The following is a 26265-nucleotide window of genomic DNA, read 5'->3' as shown; positions in this document are numbered from 1 at the left end:
ATAAGGTTTTCTAATAAGCAATTTCATCAGAAAATTGTGCATAGATATTAGAAATGCAAATTGTTATAGATGCTTTTAAAATAACTTGGTGAAAGCTATGAGGAGCCTTAACATGTCTATATGTTTTGGTCTATGTATTCTAATTTATTGATTTAGCCTAAAAAAATCATTTAAGATGACCAAGATTTTCTTTTTTAAATATTCACTACGACATTCATTGTTTACGTGTACACATTTGTAAAAAGAAAACAAAAGAATAGCAAACCAAAAACCAATAATAGGGGATTTGTTAAGTAAAGCTGTATGTATATAATAGAGTCATTCAGCTATGAATGTATTATTTTAGAGAATTTTATTTATGTAAAGACTACTTTAAACTTTAATACTTAATACTTTATGTAAATACTTTAAACTTTAAAAATACTTTTAGACCTCTAAAAGCAAGAGCACAACTAAGACTACATATACTGCAAGGTAAAAAGTAATCATCTCTGATTGTGCATCTGTTTACAATTTTCTCCTTATCTTTTGAAAATACTTTATTTTAGGGCACATTATTCTTATACAGACACCTAAGTTAAAGTCAGTAACTAAACAGTGATCAACATGGGTTGAGTTTTTAGCATGTGTCAGGCATGGTTCTAACCTTTTTAAACTTATTATCTCATTTAATTCTTATAAAAATTATTACATAGGGTTATATAGCTTGTTTAATAAATGAGGAAACCGGGGGAGAGAGATGCTAAATAACTAACCCTACATCACCTCCCAAGTAGATATTTGGGCTGGGTTTTGAACTAAATCATCTGATTCCAGACCTCCTATTCTTCCCAGCCATACTATATTCTTCCTATCACACAGGCTGCTTAGTGATGTGTCTGAATACATTAAGGTCATGGAGAAAGCCATCTCTTACAACTGGGATCCTCATCTATGGAGTTATAAAACTGGTGAGCTGACTTGTGATTCTGATGGTATACTACTCTCTTTATAACCAATTTTCATCAATGCATTACTTCTTAATCCTGAGAACACAAAGGTTATTTAACATAGAGGGACATCACATCCATTTGCATCCATTTTGTGATCATCCATTTACAGTATATCACTGAACTAAAGTTGAGAATAATTACCTAGATACCGCTCTCTCTACCACAAATTTAATAACACTACCTTGGAGGGGGCATCTACTTTTAATTAAAGCTATTTCTTGACCATACGAAAAGAGAAATACTTTAAGAGCAGGGAGATTCAGATTGTTTCTTGCTAAAATTGCTTCTTAGACATTAGTGCCTGCATCAACCAAAGATAACACAGTAATTTCATTGGTTTCAGAAATTCTTGTTAAATTCACTGGCAAACATGTCCACAAAACCACAGCTGCTAAAATTTCAAAGGTGTAAATCAGTCACAATAATAAAAATAGAGAGTATTATAATGATAGAATATATAAAAATACATATATATGTATTTATATACATATATTCATTATATATACATATATTATATATATATCAATGATATAATAATGATATAATGATAGGAAGACACAAATATAATTTTACTATGGATGAAAGCTATCCATGGACACTTTTGTCACTGATTCTGTTTGAATGCCCTCTGAAAAACTAGAGTCTAATATAAGGTGGAGGTTTTCTGGTTATTATTGTTGGTTTTTACAATTATCTATTTATAATCAGATCCCTTTTTTCTTAATAAACAAAAAGTCAAGAAGAATTCAAATGTTACTAGCATGGATTTACTTTATACCTCAAATTTGTTCCTTCTCTCCAGATATCATGTGAGTCTCATATCAAGTGCAAGTGAGGACACTCTTGTTCTATAGCTTGCCTGAAGCTTTATTACATATATCGTTGCACAGCATAATTATAAATCAACATCTTTTGGAGAACAACTCAAAGGCAGACATAGGTATAATGTGTGTCAATAAGTTTTATTCCAGTTTTCTTTGTTTATAAGGTAGATATTTATTTCTACTAATTCCAGAATAAATAGATAGGAGTATAATAGATGTAAATAGAAGATCTATTATGTTCTCATAAACTATGAGTTGACCCCCTGCAAGTCTATGATGAGGTGTATCTCCACATATACTAATACATATGATTTACCACTTAATAGCTCCTATGAAATTTGTTTGAGTGCCGTATTTTATATCAATTAAATAAGAAAATTCATGATAATCATACAAGAGAAATAACCTAATGTCTAAAGGCACCTTAAGTGTATACAATTTACAAAAAGAAACCTAATACCTTGATTTCTACAAGGTAAAAATATTGTTACTAGCCTTCAAGTATTTTATAAAATGAGACGCAAATCAAAGTGTATATACAGAACTATTGAAATTGCAGTCTTTTTCCATCTTTTATTTTAGGTATTGATCTTACTGGAAAACAATATCTTATTTTGAGACCAAAACTCTGGGAGCTGCTGAAGTTCTAGCCACTGAGGCAGCAATTGCATAGGGACACAAATATCTGTACACATTAGCTTCCCGATATATGGTCCCACAGGAAATGTAGCAACTACATATGTTTTAATGAGACTGAACCCAATATTTGCCGGGCTCCCTGGGCCACATGGCGTTACCTGTACATTCCGCTGAGTAACTTCAAACTCGTGGTCAATCAAAACTCCTAGATATCTTTTACTTTAGAATATTTCCAGGTCTAATGACTCTGATTTTTTCTTGTGCTAAATTCTATATTGTCCTCACCTTCACTGGTGTATAATTACCTATCACTTCATTAATTAAAATAGTTAATTCTTCAGTTATTTTTCTGTTCCATCCACAGTCTTATGTTAAAGGACGGACTTGTTTTAGTCTCTTAGAGGTTCATTCATTGTTCATGTGTTTTTGCAATACCTTTTCCCTTTGTTTAAATTGATAAGTAAGCTTCCCATCTAAGATACTTTTAAGATAAGTCAATATATATGGAAATGAATTGGCTTGTGCCTAGAAATCAATATATTATTCTTTCTACTCCTACAGCCATCTTGAAAATGCTATTGGTTAAATAAAAATGATAACTATGTGTGTTTATAATAGGAAAACAGGCATCAGTTTGAGAAAAAGAACCCTTTACATGTGGCATGATGGGGGTTGGGGGAGATCTAGATAGATCTGTGTCAACTAAAATACCAAAGAACATGGACCATCTGACTTAGACAGTTGTTGTAGAAGAGAATGGAAGAGCATTTAAGGACAGAGCCCTGAGGAGTGTCCATGGACATCAGCATGAAGAAGGCTGATGGGGACAGCCTAAAGAGGCATGGTAGATTAGAAGCAAACCAGGCATTTCTCTACGCTTGAACAACCAAAACTAAGAGCAAGACAAGGTAAGACAAGGTCATGGGGTCTCAGGAGGGTATAACACTGCCAAATAACTGCTAGAAAGGACTTCAGAGATTCTTTTCTTTAAGGAAGACATAACTGGTAACTTTCTGAGTACCACAGAGACAACACTGTCCTTAAAATCTCACAGATCTATTTCAGCCGCAACTCTACAAGTTCCCTTAAGTCAGAGAAAAAAAAATCAATTATTTAATCTATGTGAAAAATTTAAAAAAAAACTGCCAATGTGGTTTGACTAGCAAACCACTGGGGTTGTGGTTTGTGTATAATGGATTCCCTCTTCCATTGCCTCTAATCTAATTAATTCCTCATATCCGTCTCCATTCCAGCAGACGTGTTTACTAGCCAAGTTGCATTAAGATGATTTTGAATAGCTTCATTGAAAAAAAATGGGTTAAGTGAAGCAAACAGACAAAAACATCAAATACAAAGCCTTTCATCCTGAGGACTATTGCTTTCTTATTACAAATGTCTTCAATAGAAAAGCAATCTCTACTTCTCTGAGACATCACACATACAGAGAGTGGCTAAAATAAGGCGAGCTATGCCACAATTCCTAATTATCACACCTGCACAATTCATTATTCATAGTGCTCCCTCCTACTCAAAAAAGTGCTCTGATTTGGACAATAAATTATATTGTTCCCTTAGATAAGCTGTGGCAGGAATGCTAATTTTCATAAGACATTGAAACAAACAATATGATCCCTTTAACAGATCAATACAGTGAACATATATAATTTTGCAAATTCAGAACTTATCAAGGCTTCCTAAGAAAGGACGTAAGTTTCTCTTATTTGTTATATTATTTGTTGTCTTTCAACATTTGTTGTCTATGTTAAGAAAATAAAGACCAAGGGGTGCCTGGGTGGCTCCATCAGTTAGGCATCTGACTCTTGATTTCAGTTCAGGTTTTGATCTCATGGTTTGTGAGACTGAGTCTCATAAAGGACTGTCTCTCTCCCCGCCCCCCTCTCTGCCCCTCCCTCTCCTATCTCTCAAAAATAAATAAGTAAACTTAAAAAAAGAAAACTAAGGCATGGAGTGATTTAAGAAACGAAAAGAAATACAAACCAAGTTTTCTCATACTTGACTATAAATCTTACTCAGCGTTATGTGAATTTTTTCAGTGTTTTCTCTCACAAGAACAGCAACCATTTCTGAGATGGAGGAAAACCTAGATCATTTACTTCAAATCCTTGATTTTACTTTCAAGAAAACCAAAGCTCAGGGAAATGAAATGACTTGCCCAAAGCTGCTGGTCTGATTAGGGGAGAGCTGGGTCTGAGGACTCCCGTCCAAATACATGAGCTTCCTTCTGCATTCCGTTCTGTCTCCTGCATTAGACTCTTCACTTATTTTATTACTGATGATGCTCCTGGAAGGGAGAAAGTCCTCAAAATCTAGCTTTGCCCTAGCATTACATTTTCTAATAGGGAAAGGTAGAAAAAGTGAAGGACTCCATATAAAAATTTTAGCTTACCAACTTTTCTTACAGGGAGCAAAGCAAGGTAGTGTCTGTAAACCACATTGGTAAATTTCTTAGTTTGCTGATATTTGACTGCTTCTTTTTTTGTTTTAATTTTTTGATGTTATTTATTTTTGAGAGAGAGAGAGAGAGAGAACAGGCAGGGAAGGAGCAGAGAAAGAGGGAGACACAGAAACCAAAGCAGGCTCCAGACTCTGAGTTGTCAGCACAGAGCCCGACGTGAGGCTGGAACTCACAAACTGTGAGAGCATGACCTGAGCCAAAGTCAGACACTTAACCGACTAAGCCACCCAGGTGCCCTTGACTATTTCTTGAAATAAAACAAGCTCTGGGTCTTGTCCCTGATTTCAATGCAACAGACTTTGATGTTTTTTAAGTTTTATTTTATTCTGGGGAGAGAGAATGAGCAGGGAAGGGGCAGAAAGAGAGGGAAAGAGAATCCCAAGCAGGCTCCATGCTGTCAGCACAGACCCCCAACACAGGGCTCTATATCATGAACAGTGAGATGATGACCTCAGGTGAAATCAAGAGTCAGACACTTAACTGGCTGAGCCATCTAGGTAGCCCAATGCAACAGATTTTAATATAAAGGAACAGCAGGGACTTTTGGGAAAACTGGCCCACAGGACATCACTGGGAATTTTGAATTTAAGAAAAACATAGTCAAGATTTATTTCTTAACTTTCCATGTAATAAAAAGTTTAATTCATTCTAAAGCAAGTGTTAGAATTAGTTTTGCCAAAAAATTTAAAGTAAAATTTTAAAAATGCAAATGTGTTTAAAGCAGTATCCTTGTTAAAACGAAACTACAGGAGTAAAAAGACCATTTTTAAGTGCTTTTATTTCCTTTTTGCACTGTGTTAAATACTGAATTGATTCAGAATGTTCATTTGAATTCAGGGAGATGTATTTATTTACTGAATTTATATTATCAATAAATTCAAGGAGAAGCAATTACACTAATTGGATTTTAGCACACTGAAATTTCTTGCATGAAGGTTTAATATATATGTGATAACCCCAGCTGTCTTGCACCTATACAAATTTAGATGAATCATGTTTATGTAGGAATTATTTTCCATCAAGGAATCAGTCAACGTGATGAAGGGCCATAATTGTAAAAAAAAAAAAAAATTATTCTATTTCCAGACAGCTCAGATGATATTTCCACATATTTTCCATAATTACCAAGAGGATTTAGTTCTTTATAACAAACATGCTCTGGGATCATTTTAAAGAGAAGAAAAAGAAGGAACGAATACACGAATTAAAGTACTATAATTATTGAGTTACTGAACTCCCCTGACATTGTGTATATTTCTTTATCATCAGAATTATATCACTTTGTATAATTATATTTCTTTTTTTTTCACTAAATTTTAAACTTGGAAAAGAGGGGCTCTCTTGATATTCTTCAAATCTCTAGGTTAAGCATCTGACTCTTAATTTCAGCTTGGGTCGTGATCTCATGGTTTCGAGTTCAAGCCCGGCATCAGGATCTACACTGACAATGTGGAGCCTGCTTGGGATTCTCTCTCTCCCTCTCCCTCTGCCCTTCCCCAACTGGTGTTCCCTCTGTCTCTCTCAAAATATTTTTTTTTTAAAAGAGGCTAATATATTTGTGCTGAATTAAATGATTGAGTAATACATGAACGGATGCAGAATCGTGGTTGGCGGGGAATAAAGAGAAGTTTAGACAGTAAGGATCATAGTAGCATGTGAGGCATGATAAGGATTCATGGGTCAGTTGCTAATGGAACTGGCTTCTTTTAAGGCATTGGCATTGAAGGAAAAAGAATCACTCAGTTCCACAGACCTCTTTGTTCTGGGCTATGAGTAAGAATGTGATCCAGGCAGCGTCGCAGGAGGAATTTCGTTTCCTAGCAGCCATAATAGAAGTGAACACCCCACTACTTCGATCCAGCATATTATTCTTACCACTTCAATCGTAACTCTCCCCCAACTTTAATCCTGAATAATCTGATGTGTCTTGTAAAAATTTCTCAGGCATGGGCCACTGAGTGGCTCAGTCGGTTAAGTGTCTAACTTCAGCTCAGGTTATGGTCTCACAGTTCATGGGTTCGAGCCCCCAGTCAAGCCCTGCGCTGGGCTCTGTGCTGACAGTTCAGAGCCTGGAGCCTGCTTTGGGTTCTGTGTCTCCCTCTCTCTCTGCCCCTCCCCTGCTCACACTCTGTCTCTCCCTCTCTCTCTCAAAAATAAATAAAACATAAAAAAAATTGCACAGGAGTATTTGTATCATCATCATAGATAGTCCTCTGAGTCAAGGAGATGCAGAGCATAGTTTTCCCCTCTTTGAACAAACAGTTTAATCCATACGGAAAGTTGTAAAATACTCTTCAAGAGGATCATAAAGCAAATAGATGTGATGAAAGGTTTGTGGGGACTGAGTGGGTACCCAGCCAGGCAGGGTCTCCTGAGTTGGCCATGCTGGTTGCAAAGGAAAGAGCCATAGGCTAAGTTCTAGACCCAACCACCCTTCTACTTGGGAGAGGGTCAAGATCACCAGAGGAGGTGTCAATGCACTTAGTTTCTAGTTTGGGCTCTGCCACTTAGAACAATTCATTTAACTCTTTGAACTTCAATTTCCCATCTCTAAAGGTCTTGGTTACTTCCTTCTTTCTTTCTTTCTGCTATCTAATAAAAAACCATTTGTTGAGCTTTTGTTAGGTATTAATCACTGCGGCACTCCTTCTGCCCTAAAATAGATGTGCTAATGCCTGAAAGGGTTGGTGTGAAGATCAAACAGACATGCAGGAACCTTGTAAATAGCACAGTGTTATATAAAAGGAAAAAGCCTTATCTCTGACCCCTCCCATGTTCCTTATCAGCTTTAGCACCCTGGGCTCCACATTCTATCTTGTTTCCCCTCTTCCCCACACTATGGATAGCATTTTGTTATGACTCTGATCATTTTCTATAGCTATCATTTTTACTAGGCTATTCAAAGAAAGCTATATGCCTTGAGTGCTGCTGCCTTAAATGTGCACGCCCCTACGTACACACTCATACACACCATACACAGAATCACAAAATACAACAATGCGCTTTTTTTTTTTTTAGAAAAAAAAAATAAGAAAAGAAGCACCCTGTGCCTAATTCCCAGCAAGACTAGATTAGATTTGTGTAAACAATCATCTGGAAAGTAACTAAAAGGCAACAACAGTAACAGCTAACATTTACGGAGTGGGCAGGTACTGGATAACTGGATGTAATCTTTTACAATAGGCGCTATTACCCTCATTCTGTAGATGGTGGAACTGAAATGGAAAGAGGTTAAATATTTATGCATTTATTAGTTTATAAGTGAGAGGAAGGATTTAGACCCATGCTAGTCTGCCGCCAAAGCCTGTGCTCTCAGTCATTAAGAGACTGTTAATGACTCAGTCATTAAGAGACTGCATGTTACTGCAGAAGATGGCTCTGGGTGGCCACAACTGTCGTGAAACCCATCTGCCAAAAGAAATGCTAAGCACGACTTCATAAGGCCGTCATTTGTGTCCACAACGAATATGTACCATTCACTCTAATTCTACATGCAAGTCTGAGATGCAACAAATTTAAAATGAACATCGTTAGAATTAGGCACACTGATAGCCTCACTGTAAAAAAGGAAAAACATATTTTCAATAGATATATAATACATATGTAATAGATATGTAATATATGTATATATAATATATATGTAATAAATACATAGAGACAGCACATGCGAGGACTCAAAACTCAGTAGAGCAGAAGACTGGAAAACTTTACTGTAGGGCCCAAGATCCAGATCCACCTCAAACTATCTCAAGGGCTTCCTTCATCTACAGGAAAGGGACATTAGATTAATACCCAAATAAAAACAGATTAATTTAAGAGAATACAATATACAGTGATTATGGAAACCATGGAATATTAGGAAAGATGTTCCTTTCCTGAAAGAATTCAAACCTACAGAATATGCTTCAGTTATTCAAACAGTTTTGCAGGATATTTTAGCCCTAGATATTGCCAGGTTTCCACCCAGATGAGGACTTCCTATTATATTACATTATTGTTTTATTATATTTATTTTTATATTTTTATCTATACTCATGTTCCTATTGACTATGTTATTAATACTTTATATTAATATTGTTAATAATCTACCGTATGATTAGACTCTGTGTGGGCCAGATGAATCATTTCCTTATAATACATGAGTTTAAAGCATCCCAGGTTTCCTCCATCTAGAGCCCTTTTTTCCATATTCACACACAGCTCAAAAAGACCGCCTGCAGCTTTCTGTCTTTCCTTGGTAATCTGTGTGTCCTCCTTCAACACCCTATCAGGATACCCTGAGATGCTAGCCGACCTCAGTCGGAGACCCCCGAAGGCACCGAGCCCCAGTAAATTACTGGCTAGGTGGCTACAATGTCTCTAATAGCCTTGCTTGCTCATGCTCAATAAAGTCCTATCATTTAAAGGAAGGACTCGGATTGATCAACAAAACTTCCCTTGATAACGCACAGGATTAGGAAGCAGTGGAAGACAGGTGAAACCAATCTTGGTACATTTCCTTACTTCACATCCCTCTGAGTTCATTACTGCTATGAACAAAGAATCAGATTTGAGTTGTTCCCAACATCTATTGTTCTGGTCTCCATTAAAGAGGGCAGCCAAACGGTGACAAGAGACACCCGGGGTGGAGACAGGCAGGGAGAAGGCTCTTCTGGGGAAGAACAGCACAGAGTGGGCTGCCGCTGTCAGAGGTGGCTGGCAGTGATGCTGCCAGCTCAGTATCATTTGCTCTCAGCCTAAACACTGGCAGCGAGAGCCCCATCAATGCTAAGAGCCCTTGAGAAGATGATGCCAGGGAAGGCACAGAGGTAGCGAAACATCCGCATTGGTGTTTGACTGAATATTTGCACCTCCACCTCAAGAAGAGCGAAAGACACAAGGTTCTCTACGGCAGGGGCCATGTTAGAGTCACCGATGTCATTTCACAATCTTGCAAGGAAACGTGACACAGAACAGGTGCTCATAAAACATTTGTTGAAAGCAGGAATCAGTGGGAAGGTACCAGCCTTATCCATTCTATCAAACCTAGGAAGATTCTACAAGCTTCCTCTGGCTCCTCGAACATACTTGGGCAATTGTACGTACATTTGATTTCAAGGAGAAAGTTGCTGTCTATTTTTAATAAAGCAGCAGCTTGGGTGAATCCCTTGTCTATTTTCTTACTCTTCTATTGCCTTTGTTTGCTTGAGCAAGAATTTGGACTCATTTCAGGCTTCACTTCATTTTAGTAATAAATGAAATCTAATCAGGGCTGCATAGTCTTTGCCTACGTCTCTGTCCCTCTGCTTGCCCCTCTTCTTCCCTCCTCCCTCTTTCTCTGGCTACCCCTCCTTTTTGTTACCCTGGGAGCCTCCCCTCTCTTCCTCTCCCTCTCTCGCCCCCACTCCCTACTGTCCTCCTGTTCCCACTGACTCTAGGTACCTCTCTGCCTCTCTTCTCTTTCCTTCTCTCTTCTTCCCTTCTTTTCTCTCCCTCTCCTTCCCCTCCATCTCCCTGCTTCCTTCCCTTTCTCTGATTCTGCCTCTGTCACAACCACCACTCTGTCCCCCTTTGCCCTCTGTCCCCACCCCCTCTGTCTCCTCCCTCTCATTGCCCCTTTTTTGATCCCCAAAGCCCCCCTTCTGACTCTTCTCTCTCTCTGCCTCCTCTCTCCCTCCCTCTTTCAGCTGAAAGGTAGAACTCACACTCAGTGATATACACATTGAACTAAATAGCTCATTTTAAAAACTGTGTCAAGTTAAGATTATAACATTTAGTGTGTGAGAATGAAAGCTGTCCTCTGGGAATTGCTTTTGTTTTATCATGCCCTAAAAATTAAACTCAACAGGACTTAATTTCACTTTCTCGCCTTTATCTCTGTAAATAATAAGTGTGTGTGTGTGTGCGTGCGTGTGTGTGCATGTGTGTGTGTGTGTCAAAGAAAAGTTCCCTGTTGAAAGGGAACATTTGGAGGCTTCTGTGAAAGGTTATAAGTAATTATATTCATAAACCTATTGACAATACGTTTACTCCAAACAGACTAATAATTTACCTCCAAAAGTTTAAAACAAAATAGAACTAGTCCACTTAAAAGCAAATTCATTACAGACACACTTGAGCACTCATGTTGTGTAAAGTGTATGCAAGTTGTCATTGGGCAGTCATCTGTTTTTAGGTAGAAGGTTTTTTTGTCATTGTTCTTGTCCCCTAGAGAAAATGTGGCTCAGAAGCAAGAGTAACTTGGAATTGGACTTTTGAAACAAGTGTCTAAAAATTCCTTTTGCCTCGAGAAGGCTTGTATCAGATGAACTGCCATGTGGGCCACTTGATCTAGGAAACCTTCAAACCCAGAATTCTTACCTTCTCTCCAGGGTCAGAGAATCTAACTTTCTAACCAAGAGGTAGTGCCGACACAGGGTAACAAGCATCCTCTGGTACTGTCTCCCTGTTGTCATTAATTTACACTGTCTTGTAATATATAGAGATAAAAAGAGATAGATCAAGAAACTACTATTTTAAGTATAGAGAAAAGCTACATTCATTGTTCAACCATATAAGGAAGTTAAACAGTACAGGGCCAGAGCAAGCAATGACAGAAAGCTACTAATAAAGACGGTTCTTCTTTATTTAGGAATGAAGGAAAAATAAGAGAGACCAAAGACGACACAATCGTTGAACAGATCAGGTACCTGGAGGGGTTATAACATCAGCGTTTTTCGTGCCTTTCAAACTCAGTCTGAGCATGGCTCTTTTAGGTTAATGGAGAGTGGGGGTGGGATGCAATGTGGTTAATGCACGTTCAAGAATTCCAGAGAAGATGAATGACTACTCTATTTTCTCAAGTCTGAGCTGCCTGAGGAAATGTAGTCAGGGTCACAGCATGACAAGCCCCCTGCAAGTCCATCCTCACCTATGAAAACCATTCAGGAGGAGAAGAGTCCCTGAAGAAGCAGTGCAGATTTTTTCTCTTTTTAATGTTTATTTATTTATTTATTTGGGGAGAAAGAGAGAGAGAGATTGGGGGAGGGGCAAAGAGAGAGGGAGGGAGAGAATCCCAAGCAGGTTCTGCGCTGTCAATGCAGAGCCCAACATGGAGCTCCATCTCAGGAACCCTGAGATCATGACCTGAGCTGAAATCAGGAGTCAGACGCTTAACCAACAGAGCCCTCCAGGTGCTCCGGAAGCAGTGCAGCTTTTACAGGCAGGCAGTCCTTCCACTAAATTCTAGATCTAGCCTGATTAGCTGTGTGACCCTAAGAAAGTTAGTACTGGCTAAGCTTCAATTTCTCCATCTGTAAAATGAGTATAAAAGCACCTAGCTAATATAGTCATTGTGAAGATTAAATCAAATGGATATTGTAAGAAAAACGGTGCAAAACCTGGCTCTCGATACATCTTATACCACTGCCATCTCCACCACCATCATCACCTCGTACACCACCTCTGTATCTAGAACTGCCACCTCCAACAGCACCAACAGCACAACAAATGCCGCCATCATCACCACCACCTCCAACACCACCCCCACCACTGGCGTCACTACTACTACCACCAGCACCGCCACCATATCCAAAACGATCACATCCAACACCAGCACCACCACCGCCACCACTACCAGCACCATTGCCAGCACGACCGTATCCAAAGGCATGAACGCCACCACCATCACCACCACCATCATATCCAAAGCCACCACCTCCACAACCACTACCACCATCACCACCACGACCACTATCATATCCAAAACCACTACCTCTACCACCATCACCTCCACCACCTCCACCTCCACTACAACTACCATCACCACCAAAAGTCACCTCCACCATCACCGTCCTCCTCACCTCTACCTACATCATCCTTACTTTACAAGTGAGATGAGCTTAAGTGATTTCCTAAAAATCACAAAGCTCGTAGGAAACCAAGGTAGAGCTCAAACTTGACTGTGGAATCCAAATTGAGGACTCCTCCTAAGTCCACCTTTATCTCAGGAAATCTAACGTGGAAACGTGGGGTGGCCCTGGTTTCATGAGTCATTGCAGGGCTTCAAGAGCACCCAGAACTCCAGATCGCTCATGCCTAAGCCTACTGGAAATACAATATCCTTGGCTGCCTCATTAGTCTCTAAATCACCAGGTGTAGAGAAATTTCCCTGGTTGCTGTTATCATGAGCACCAGCCTGAAAGGCAAGGGACCAAAGCTCTGTGTTTGGCTCTGTTTTTGCCCCCTGCCTCCATACCTTCAAGTGTCACCAAAGAACACAATGTCTATTTCGCTATCTGACCCTGTGGAGACATTGTGAGAAGGAAAGAAAATGTCATCTAGAGCACAAATCCTCAGGAGAAAGGCAGGAAATGAAAAGGCATTGTTTATTTTGCCTGGCTCTGCAGTGAGACAGCTGTATAGGCCTGTGGAAAAAAAAAAAAAAGAGAGAGCCCTGGCTATTACCCTCTTTGGCAAATAGATGGGTATTACGTAGGCAGTATGTTGAGCCAGGAGAGGAAGCAAAGGAGGAGATTTCCTTTAATTCTGCCCATATTGTTGACCGCCTGCTTTCCCTCCCAGGGCCTGCTGGATTTCCCCACCATCGGAGCAGAAAGGGCAAGGCAGTGTGGGAAGCCAGCAGCAAAAGCACCAGCTGCCGCAGCTGCCTGCCCACTCCATCAGCTCCTTCCACAGGGCTCCCCTCAGCGGGCTCGCCCTGACAGTTACAAAGATCATTGCTAGTGCCACTGACTCACCTTACATTTGGCTGTCCTCTCTTCCTCTCGTGCCACCTGGTCCAAAGCCACTTCTATTCTATCCTTGCAAGGATAACGCTTAAGACTTGCATGGCCTGTACCACGTAATGGGGTCCTAACAGCTGTCCCAACCCAAGGACTGCAGGTCTGATAAGCAGAGTTCAGTACCATGATGGAACATGACGGGGATATTTTATGGGAAAACCTCTATGGTTCTCAAGATACTGTAACCCACAGGCAAGTTTCTACACCTCAGCTAACAAGGACAGAGCAGTGTAACGACAAATAACCCCAATATAGGTGTTATACCCTCAAGGTTTCTCCATTCAGAAGAATTAAGCATGCTTAAGTCTCTTTCCCTGAGTTACCAGTGTCCTCAGGAAAAAAGAAAAAAAAAAAGGAAGGAAAAAAATCCCTTCCCACTTCACAATGTGGTAAAAAATCTTCTTAGGTTTTATCATGATGGTGGCAGTACACTGCTAACTCTGAAAAAATGCGGCTAGAGTAGGAGCAACATGGGTTAAGGGTTGCTCAAGAGGGTAGAGGATTCAAATAAGTCAAAACTATTCCTAGACACCAAGGACTAGTTCACAGAGTGCAAAATAAAATACTGACAACATTTTACTAGACATCTTGTGAATTTCTTTTAGAAATACAAGAGGCAAGGTGTTGCAGGGGTGGGGGGTGTAGATGGAAGCCTGTATATATATATAATTTTAAGTAGATCAGTTCATTTATTAATATTTTTTAATTTAAATTTTATTTTATCGTACTGAAAACCTCTTGAGATCTACCCTCTTAACAGGTTTTAAGTGCACGATATAATATTGTTAACTACAGGCACAACATTGTATGGTAGTTCTCTAGAACATATTCATTTTGCATTATTGAAACTTTATACCTATTGATTAGCAGCTCCCTCTCCTCCCACCCCCTGCCCCCCACAACCGCAATTGTGCTGTCTACTTCTAGGACTGACAATTTTAAATGTCTCACAAAAGTATAATCATAAGGTATTTGTTCTTCTGTGTTTGGCTCAATGGGATATATTCTCAGATTAATTTAAATACCTTCATAATGATTTTAAATCCCACTAAAAAAAATAAATGCCCATTGAGTCTTTCATTCAGTTTGATAACCATCCTATTTAGTGAAATTGTCCATACTTTCAGATTTACCAAGATACTACTCCATCTTCAAAAACACATTTTTCACTCCGGTTATGCCTTCTGTCCTTCAAAAGGAAATGCAGATATTTTATCCAAAATTAAGACTGCTCCTACAGCTTACACCGTGTCTTCATCATGATGTCTGACTTCTCAAAACATGAGTTATCTCATTATCTCCCATTTTAGAGTATCAGGAGTATATTTCTTCTGTTTCTTTCATAGTAACTAGCCCAGTGCTAGGCACAAAGCAGTAGCTTATTAAGCATGTGCAGATTGATTGATATATAAATTCTTTTCTAGCCTTAACCAAGTGAAGCAACCATCCCCCTATGGAATGGCCTTGAATGACGATTCAGAGAAGAGTCCATACTTTAAACACTTCAGTGAGTCTGAACTATGAAATTTCCTCATTTGCTAAGACAACATTTCTTTACATAACTATATTACGACCCTAAACTCTAATTAGTAGTGGGGAAATGAGATGACAACAGTAAACATGGCAATCTGGTTGACAGGGTAAACAACCGTGTTTCACATCATCAATTTAGGCTCCTGGCAATGGCGAATGGGAAGTCAAAAAATTTTTTGGCGCTTACCCTGTCTTATTTTTGTAATAGTTATGCATTCATGAAAACATATGCATTTGTAAAAACACTTCTTGTAGTTATAATTTAGATTTGCAGATGATACTACATGTGGTGTGGATCTAAGAAGAGATAAATACTCCAGTCTGAAAAGATAATCCACCAAAGCAAAATGCCTTAAAATCCTTAAATTATTCCTTCTAAATTTCTTTCTTTAGTATATTCCCTTGGAAAATTGTATGTCAATATAAAATACCATGCTCCTATCATTTTAATAGGTTAAATGTAGCAAATAAAATTCTTCTTCCGTAAAACTAATCTTGAGTGTGTTGGATTCAAATTTATGCTAATGGCCTTTCTTGACTAACATTATTTTCTATAATATTTTCCATCATTTCTGATTCCCCCAAACACACATAATTATTCTTCTGTTTTGACCACTTCAAGTTTCTTACTATTTTTGCCTCATATCTGTTTTTTTTTTTTATAGCTGGCTGTTTTCTTGTGTTACATACTTGTTCTACTCTCAAAATTGAATTGTCACCTCATAAAGCTAGGTCTTTACTCCCTGGAATTCTACAGAGCATGATAAGAACACCGGTGATCTAAGTAGCAAAGATTTACTTTCCCTGGAATATAATAATAATAATTCCACAGAGCCTATACCATAATGAGTTTTTATTTCTTTTCTATTTCTTTTTCCAAAAACAGGAATATAAATATTTAGTGTCAAAGAGATATGTTTGTTGAGATGTCTTGCATATTATATTTCCTAAAGTGAATGAAGTTACAATCATACTTGCAATAGTTGTTAAAACAAAATTGTTTGGACACATCCATTGTTTAATAAATTATGTTGTGGCTAGGAACCCCCAGTAAACTGATTTGCTAAGCAATATATTGCATAAAATCTCCAACCTACATACTTTGTCTTTCAACTCTGCATCTTAAATATATAATAGTAAATGTTCATAATCTTTTTGAGTTGTTCTCCAAAAATACTGTTACTGGGTTATAACTAAGTAATTGAATTTGATTTGTATCTACATTAGTTAATTAACATTAACATTTTATAGAACAGTCAAGCTAATATTAGACCTTGGAAGACCAAACAACACTTTGTAATAAGTACTACCATTAAACTAGCATCATTACAAAAATTCAACCATTAGTAGCACTTCAAATTTGTGGATATCACCCACCAAACCACAAATCAAATTACCATGTTCTTCATTTTTTATTAGCTGTTAACATTAGAAAGAATTCGCTGTTAAAAGTCAAGATGAGCTGGCATGTGTTTAATATTTGTCATTGATTGAGTTTATACAAAAGCATGTACTAAATGTTAATTATATCTATTAATGGGGTTTTGCATTGTAATTTTAAAATGTCTTATGGAGAATGCAGTTATCACTTATCAGTATCTTTCTCAGATACAGATTTTGATCTTAAAAAAGGTCAAGTTGAAATAATGCAACTCATTTATATAAACATGTGAATGAATAGGTACAAATATGCTTGTATTATACATTTAAATGACTTCTACAAAAATAAGGTGAAAGATTAGTGATCTATCTTGTTCTTGAAACCAAAAAATCAATAAAGCTGACTGTCTCTTGATCTCTATCCCTGATCACATTGGATCCAAGGAAGAAATGTCTACCTTGGTTAATGGCTTCTTAAAATAGGTGAAGTTTTTTCTTTTTTTTTTTTTTAAGGCAAGGAAGATTTTATTTAAGACTACTGCAAAAGAGAGATTAAAGTCAATTCTATAGAAACAAAAGTTTTTAGAATACTAAGTGCTGAGTGAACTAGTAAAAAAAGTACTAAAGGACAAGAGGGGAATCTAATCTAGGCTTTTCCAAGAATCTCTCTATGGTGCTCTGGAAAGAATAATAAATTCTGGCTCAATGCACAGCATTAAATAAACAAACAAAAATACTTTTTAAGTGTCTAATAAAGTTCAGTAGTATCAACAGTCCTATCTTATATATTGCAGGTTTCTGAGAAAATCACCTCTCAAGATTAACTGTATCATTGGATGAGGTATCAATGCATCCTTCAAGAGAAACTGGGTTGAGTCCAGATTGTTCACCTTCACTGCCTGATGATAAACTCTGGCTTGGATCTGACTGTGTGGACCTGGCATTAGAAACAACACCTGGGTGGCTCAGTTCATCAAGTGTCTGACTCTTGATATTGGCTCAGGTCATGATCTTGTAGTCATGTGATCGAGCCTTGCATCTGGCTCACGCTGAGCATGGAGACTGCTTGGGATTCTCTCTTTCTCACCCCCTGCCACTTCCCCACGCAATCTCTCTCTCTCTCAAAATAAATAGACTTTAAAAAAGAAAAAAGAGGTGCGCCTAGGTGGCTTAGTCAGTTAAGCATCTGACTTTCGCTTAGGTCATGATCTCGCAGTTCATGGGTTCGAGCCCTGCGTCGGGCTCTGTGCTGACTGCCAGCTCAGAGCCTGGAGCCTATTTCAGAGTCTGTATCTCTCTCTCTCTCTGACCTTCCCCTGCTCACACTGTCTCTATCTCTCTTCTAGAAATAAATAATAAAAATGTTAGAAAAAAAAAAAAAGAAAAAAGAAACAACTTCCCGAGGAAAAAAAAATGATCCATTAAAAAAAAAAGAATAAGGCATCTTTGATAATATTATGCTTTTCTAGAAACATTTGTTGGAATCCTTGGTGCCTAGCTGAAAGCTAAGTCCCAGTCACCTAAACAAATTTATTTAAACAACAGATGTATTAAGCATCTACAAAGCTTGTCAGTAGTACCTCTATAATGTCAGGATAAAGATTCTTTAAAATTAAAATTCTAGGAAAAAGGAAAAAATGGAGGACTGTAATTTTATTTTACTTATAAGTAAATGTTTGCCACTTTTAAAATTTCATATATCAATTTAGTAACTAAAATATAGTAGGAGTTTTATTAAACTAGGAACTAGCAATTGATCTAGAATACTCTTAAGAATACATACACAGAGAGAGCACGCCAATAATTCTACCCATTCTTACCAATTTTCACAAGATATGTAAGTTTCTAAAGCTAGAATTTGGCAATATTCCTTCCTTAGCAAGAATTAAATCAATTTAATGGCATAGGGTAAGTGTTTTAAATGGAGCTTGGCAGAAAAAATTATTCCATCAAATCACTGTAAATTGGATTGGTTTGTTTGTTTGTTTTCCATTCTTCTTCCTCTTTTACACTGTGTCCAAAAGAAGGTTTATGGTTTGGTAAAAGTCCTGGACAGCAGAATAGATAAGGAACCACTGCCTCTCAAATAAAGAAGTACAGAGGCATTATCAACAAAAATCAAGACCAAATTTCCAGGAGAAAACATCCTAAGTAAAATGAATAAACAAAACCAAACAAAACAAAATGCCCATTTGGTCATATTTAAGGGCTACCCTGTGAGTTCATTTAATAATATTCAATACTCCTTTAATAACATGCAATATACTTCTATATAGATTACAAGTGCTATCTAATACAAGAGGGTTCAATAACTGAAATGATTAGAAAATATAATGAGAAAAAATTCCTACCAAAGGAATAAAGTTAATGAGCTAATGTAGGCAGGATCACATTCAATGCAAGGCCTCTGGGAAAATCCTTCCTTAAGTATGCAGGATATTCATTTGCTTCTATATTACTATCTTTCAGTAAAATACATGTCCCAACAAAACACATCTCAATAAGGGGCATATTAATAATATGAGAACCAACATAAAATAGATGTTCATCTGAAGTTACCCCTCCCCCCACACACATCTGAAGATGGATATTATAATCTCTGCTTTGCTTGGTTTCATCATGATATCACACCCCGTAATTGTCCATCTCTATAATATAACATTAAAGAGATGTAAAAACATTGGAAGGCATCTTAAGGAAAATCTGTTCCCTCTGCCCATTTCCGCCTGCCCCCTCACCCTCACTCTACACTTTTAGCAGGAGAGTTTCCTTTTGGAGAGAACAGACTTGGCATTTGACATGTCATATAACATTTACACAAGAGTCAACCATTTTTAGAACAAACTGTGTTACATATTTTTTCCTGGAAATTCAACCAACATAATCATTCATTTTAATACTCTTTGTTGTACTGCAGATACTACAGTTTCCTCTTTTCCTCCGTTCCTTCCTTTCTTCTCTCCTTCCTTCCCTCCTTCCTACTTGCCAGTTTGGACATTGCTTATTGACTCAAACTTTCTGCTTTGCATTTGGTAAGTGCAATGCCCCCTCCTAGGTAAGGAAGGAGAAATAGCTCTAAATAGGAGCTGTCAATGGAAGAATCATTGCACAACCAGGCACTTGGTGTCACAACATTGGCAAGTGTCACAGTAGAGTGTCAATAGGAAGAGTAAATTGTTCCCAGGCCTTTTCTCTAATCTGCTCCATGTCAAATTGGATGCTTGAACAGAATCTTACTCTCTGTCACCGTTATCAGTTGGGTAAAAAGGTTCACTTGATCATGGAATGTAAAATCAGACTAGAACAAATTAAGAGCTATATGACATTTCCCCATGTTGGCATAAAACTAAAAAAAGCAGGATTGGTCATCAAGTCATAATTAAGCATTAGCATGTAAGCAGAAACATTATCTTATATTGTCACAAGAACACTGTATTAGACACAAGCAGCAAAAATGTTCCAGCCAGCCCTGGTAGCCAGGAAATTCTTTTCAAAGGTGTTTCCTTTTTGGGCTTTCCCAATTTGTACTCAGTAAAGAAGTTAGGGACCTAATGTGAGGTTTTAAATATTCACTTTCAATAAATAAATAAATAAATCGCTTTCAATAAATAAATAAATGGCTTTAAATAAATTAAAAAATCACCTTAAATGAATAAATAATTTGCTTTCAATAAATAAATAAAGAAACATCTCCTTTTTTGTGTGTGTATATCATGTGACTGAAAACAAAATGCACATTTTCAACCCATCATAAGCAGTTTGATAAATTGTGTCGCAAAACTCATTCTATCATAACCTCTCTAATGCACTTAAAGTATGCAAAAGTACAAAAATAAAAATAAAACCAAATCAAGATCTCTATATAGAGATAAGTGGCACATGAGGGAGCACTGGTATTTTTTAAGTGGCCTTTCACAGTAAATATTCCATTCCTTGTATGCTGTTTCATTAAAAACTGCATACACTCTCCCATTCACAAATGCACTCAACCTCACATAGATGTATAAAAAAAGAACTTACACAATTTCATCGTTCTGGAACTCGAGCTCTCCGCAAGTGTCCTCAAAGTCCTCCCCACCACCTCTGGCAGTCCCTTCAATGGTTTTATAGGGAACGATAACATTTCCTCGAGCTCCAGATGTTCTCAATACCTTCACCTCCATAATGCCGATGCTCTCGCTCACATGAGTCACAGGTTCCTCAAAAGTAAAGATGCCAGCATGGTCATCATCAAAGATAGTCACAGTGGCAGTGGAGGGAGAGCCGAGGCAAGCAAGTGTAGAAACATGATTTGCTTCCAGGATGCCATCTTCTGAGGCTTCAGAAGATACTTTAACGTTGCTCAGATGCACAAGGAAATTTTCATCCTCCTCAAAGATATCGTCATCGATGATGCCAACTCTGATTTCCTTCTGGGTCTCACCAGGCTTAAAGACCACAGTTCCTTCAGTAAATTCGTAATCAGACCCAGCATTGGCTGTGCCGTCCTCTGTTCTGAAGTCAACGAACACAGTGTTGGTCAAATCACCACCTCTGCGGAGAATGGTCAGGGCTACAGTACCACAGTTCTCCAAACACTGATAGGTCCCTTGTTCAAAGAAGATCTTACTAACAGGGTCATTTTCAGCCACTTCAGTGTTGACCTCATGCATGCTGACAGCTTTCCTTGCCTGATCAGCTGCATGCCTCTTTAAAATGTTTCCAGCTCCAGTCATCAGGCGAGTAGCTTGGATGCGGTAAAATGCTCGACTTTTTTGCTGCTGACTTAGGACTTGGTAGTTCGCTAATTCTATTAATTGCTCTATTTCTTTCTCCGGGTGTTTCTGCTTAAGCTCCTTCAGAATCCTAGCCATTTCTCGCCTAGCCTCTTCATCATCTTGGTCCCTCTCGTCAACCTCCAGAACCAGGGCACCATCTAAGAAATTGTCAACGTGGGAATTGACCACTTTCCCATCCATTTCAATTTCAGTCTTGGAAGATGGCCTGTCTCCTTCATGTTCAATAATCATTCCCCTTTGCTTGCCAGCCCGATACCTCTTGTAGACATACTTGTAAAAGAGAAGCCTCCTATCTGCTACCCAAGCGAACACAACACAGATGGGAAAGAAGAAGAAAGTAAGCAAACCTTCCCAGACCTCCACGACCCCAGGAGAGATGACAGACAAAATAATGTAAAGCCAAGTATAGGCAAAGATGCTCCAGGCTGCTGTCACAAAGAACACACGCAAATGCTTAATCTTCCTTGTCTCTCCATCTGGGACCACGTAAACACAGAGTGCGATAATGATGAACATATTGAATGCAGCACTTCCCACGATGGTGCTGGGACCTAGGTCTCCCGCAGTGAAGTTATGGCCACACACTTCAATTACCGAAAGGAGAATCTCTGGAGCAGAAGATCCCAGGGCCATCAAGGTCAGGTTGGAAACGGTCTCATTCCAGATCCTCACAGTGGTCTTGGTGGTCTCTCCATTGGGTTTCTTTATGGTTATTTCTTTTTCTTGAGATGTGATGACTTCTATAGAGGACATGAACCGGTCGGCAATGATAGAGACTCCGAGAAACATGTAGACCATGGCCACAAAATACACGGTAGCTCTAGCAATTTTGTCTCCAAAGGAAGGGTCTTGGGGCTCCCAAATGGGTAAAATTACCCCCTTCTTACAGTAATATGAGCCAGTACACTCGCCAGTCTCATTGCCTTCTCCTTCCATTTCTGTGTCAGCACTTATCAGGTCCACATGGGAAAATAAGAGAGCCATGAAGGCTAACAGATGAAATCCCATTGAAAATGTAGGTGAGAGTCCTAACTGCAGCATGTTGCACAATAGTAGACTTCCAACTGTCCCAACCTACTGGCAAAAATAAGATGGAGAGAGGGTAGGGAAGAAAAATCACATCATCAGAGCCAGATCCAAAGCATGACTAATTACTTATTTTTATTACTCTTACCAATGATTTGTTTATTTTTGACCACCATAACATCTATGGTGAATCATTATTCTAGGTATCCATCATTGATGAAGCAATCCTTTGTAAAACTCATAGCCCAATCTCTCTGCTATTCTACATGTAGCCTCCATTCACTAAGCAGTGTACACAACTGACTTCTTGGAAGTGAAAAGTTAAATTATAGGTTTGCCTTGTTGCATACATAGTTATGCATGCTAGCAGCCAATGGGGGGGGAGAAAGAATTCTGAAGCATTAAATAATTTTCTCCTTGTTACTAATGCAGGTTTTCCTTTTAAATTTTGATTAGTATAACCACCTTCCAGAAATGGTTTCATTGCCAAAATCACCTTATTAAGACTGATGTTTTAACGTCAGACTCTAAAAATTTTACCAACACAAGGCCTCTCGATGATCGGAAGTTCTGGAGAACACCTCACACTGCATTTTATGAAATCACATCCTACGGCTCCAAGCTTACTTGGAAACACAGAGATATCTTCAAGGTTTCCCACAGTCAATGGTATGTGTACTTGAGAGGGAAAATATTCTGCCATAATGCAGTATTTCTGCACATTTAGTTTTTAAAAACATACTTTGATGAGAGCACATTTCCTCCTAATTTTCAGCAAGCCCAGTTCTCCTGATACATTAGCAGCTGGGCATCTGGTTCGTGAAGCACAGCTCTTCAAATCTGGGTATAGATCTCGCTTTTGAATCTGCAGGCTGTCCACAGCAGGAAAGGGAGATAACCAGGCCAGGGCCTAGCTGTGTGTTAAGACTCTTGTCTGACAGGCTGTGAAATCAGCTTTTCTAGCCATAAAATCTTCCTTTTCCATGTTGATGTCATCCTTTTCCATGGTCATTCTAAAACATATATTAGTTCTACAGAGGGTTCAAGTGACCAAAAAATACAGGAGCAATAATTCCATCTAAATTAGCTCATGTGGCACAAACACGGTGACCACAAAGTATATACATGATGACAGGCTGTAAGTAGAGATCCAGCAGCAGAGTCACTGAGCCACATAAAGCTTGGTAAAGAAAGCAAAGTGGTGGACTGGAAAATCGTGGCACTAACCTCACCCACCAGCTCAGGCAAAACTCTACTTGGATCATACATCACCTCTGCCTTGAAGGTTTGGTAAGGGGCTGACATAGAGGAAGGTCTGCTCCAAGTTAGGGTAACTCTGGTCTGGAAGGCCAGTTATGACATTAGATATAGAAGGGGTCCTGAGTCAGAATATCCCCTTTGGCCTGATGAAAACTTAAAAGTGGAGCTAGACTGGAGGTTTTCATAGCCTGGGGCAGTCTGAGAGCCTCCCACACATTCATCTACATTCTTTGGCTGCCCATGTTTGCTACTGATGGCATACAGTGGAAATTCGCCAGGGCCCAGGAGAACCCCGCTGGCCCAGCACATTCCAGCAGACCCTCAGAGAGCCCAACATTGCTGAAAGCCCCTTTTAGCTCATCACTATTGGGAGATAAGCTTTGACATTTTCCCCAGACTAAAGACACAGCAGAGAGTTGTGGTAGCAGAATTACATTCACCATAGAAGGCTGTAAAATAGAAAAAGCATATTTAAAAAAATTTTTTAATGTTTATTTATTTTTGAGAGAGAGACAGAGCATGAGCGGGGGAGGATCATAGACAACGGAGACACAGAATCGGAAGCAGGCTGCAGGCTCTGAGCTGTCAGTACAGAGCCCGACGCGGGGCTCAAATTCTCATTCAAGCCTGGAGCCTGATTCAGAATGTGTCTCCCTGTCTCTCTGACCCCCCCTCACTCACACTCTGTACCTCTCTCTCAAAAATAAATAAACATTAAAATAAAAAAATAAAATACGCAAGATTCACGGTCCGTGGTTCTACTTATTCAGTCATTACAGGGCTTGGCTGGGCTGCAGGATCACCACTTAAAACAAGAAGACGTTGAAGCAACCTGCAAGAGTAGTGGACGATCTAGTTAAAATTCCCTTATGCAGTCATTTATTCCACAAATATTTATGAGTGCCACCTACTACATGTTTTGTAATGACCTGCTGGGCTCTCTCCTAGGTCCTAAGAATTCATCAATGGATTAAAAGCAAAGAAACAAAAGTTTCTGTCCTTGAAGACCTTATATTCTGTCAGAGAGGAAACAAAGAAATAAATGTCAGATGCTAAAAAGTGCTGGAGAGATGGGGGCGGAAAGCAATATAAGTAGGATGGGAGTCCATGGGTGTGAGAGTGTGTGTGAGTGTGTATGCGAGTGTGTATACACACACGACATACATGATTTTATATTGGGTGGTTAAGAAAGGCATCCATGATGAGATGACACTGGAGCAAAGCCCTGAAGGAAGTAAGGAACCAAGCCTTGTGGGTATCTATGGGAAGAGAATTCCAAGCAAGTGCCAAGACGCTTTTAGGACTTCTCTTTGCATAATCTAGGAGCCATAGAGGAGCCAGTGTGACAAGAGGGCATGAGCCAGGGGAAGAGGGCTCAGAACCAGTCTTTCTGCTGGTTCCCTGAGGAATACAAATATAGGGACAAGGGACAAGGGTGGAAACAAGGAGACCAGGTTTTGCCTTTTATTTAAAACTCTGGGGTCACATGAGTGGTCCAGTTTGTTAAGCTCCTGACTGATGGTTTTAGCTCAAGTCATGATCTCACAGTTCATGAGATCAAGCCCCACATCTGGATCTGCACTGACAGTGCGGAGCCTATTTGGGATTCTCTCTCTCTCTCTCTCTCTCTCTCTCTCTCTCTCTCTCTCCCTCTCCCTCTCCCTCTCTCCCTCTGTCTCTGTCTCTGTCTTTCTCTCTCTCAAAGATAAGTAAATAAACTCTTAAAAAAAACACCCTGAATTATAAATCATCTCCATGCCTGGCAGGTATAAAAAATGATACAATCAAGATTTCTAGTTTAAAACCTTTGGAAGATTTACAACTTAATATGTCTTGGGAACTTGTGAGGATCAGAAAGGTTAAGTATTTGCTCATAGAGTATAGTATGGAATGGAGAGAGGAAACACAGAACAGAAATTTCAACCTGTGCCTGTCTCCAAGACTGATATAATTCACCACTTCCTTCAAATTTCTGCCAAATCTCATCATTCCATTTTCACATTTCAGCCAAAATGAGCTTTCTAAAGTACAAGTCTGACTCTCTCAGTCCCCTTAAAACTCTTCTTTGGTTGCCTATTGCCTTGAAAACAAACCCAATCAATCCCTCCAAAAAGCTGTTCAGACCTTTTAGGATCTAGCCTCTGAGTTCCAAATTCTTTCCATTCGCTGACCATGACCATGCTTTCTGACCTCCAGGTCTTTGAAGATACTGTTTTCTGTGCACCAAACTATTTTCTTTCTTAGAAGTAAATGTCAAAATGGCACAACAGCAAGTCACTGTCAATTGCCTCAAAGATTAACAGGAGGTTCTATTTATAAACACTACAACTGACACTATGCTAAATTCTTTATGTGTATTCTTATATCTAATGCTTACAATAACCAGCATTGCTATTTTACACAACTCCTAGTGTTGCCATTTACATTACAGTCCATGAGAATAGCGCTGCCTGAAGTTATGCAATGCTCAGTGCCCTAACAATCACCCTATCCAGTAGATATTATTAGCCCACTTTGGAGATGGGATTCACTGAGGCTCAGCCAGGTTAAGTACTTGTTGGAAGTCATAGGGATAGTAAACTCCTGAATACAGAT

The 26265-nt window shown here is 38.8% G+C and overlaps 1 protein-coding gene across 2 annotated transcripts in view; it reads right to left on the bottom strand.

The window, feature by feature from the left end:
• Positions 1-22441, bottom strand: part of LOC120224258 (sodium/calcium exchanger 1) — a 317659-nt gene extending 295218 nt beyond the window's left edge. For both annotated transcript variants that reach the window (XM_039222495.1, XM_039222493.1), the window contains exon 1: positions 20627-22441. In XM_039222495.1, the coding sequence (XP_039078426.1) occupies positions 20627-22425 (1799 nt within the window). In that variant the 5' untranslated portion in view covers positions 22426-22441. The remainder of the gene's footprint in view (positions 1-20626) is intronic.
• Between the last annotated feature and the right edge of the window lie 3824 nt (positions 22442-26265).

The sequence above is a fragment of the Hyaena hyaena genome, unplaced genomic scaffold (assembly GCF_003009895.1).
Source record: "Hyaena hyaena isolate Hyena2069 unplaced genomic scaffold, ASM300989v1 scaffold_1142, whole genome shotgun sequence".
Lineage (NCBI taxonomy): Eukaryota > Metazoa > Chordata > Mammalia > Carnivora > Hyaenidae > Hyaena > Hyaena hyaena.
This window is presented reverse-complemented; position numbering and strand designations above follow the sequence as displayed.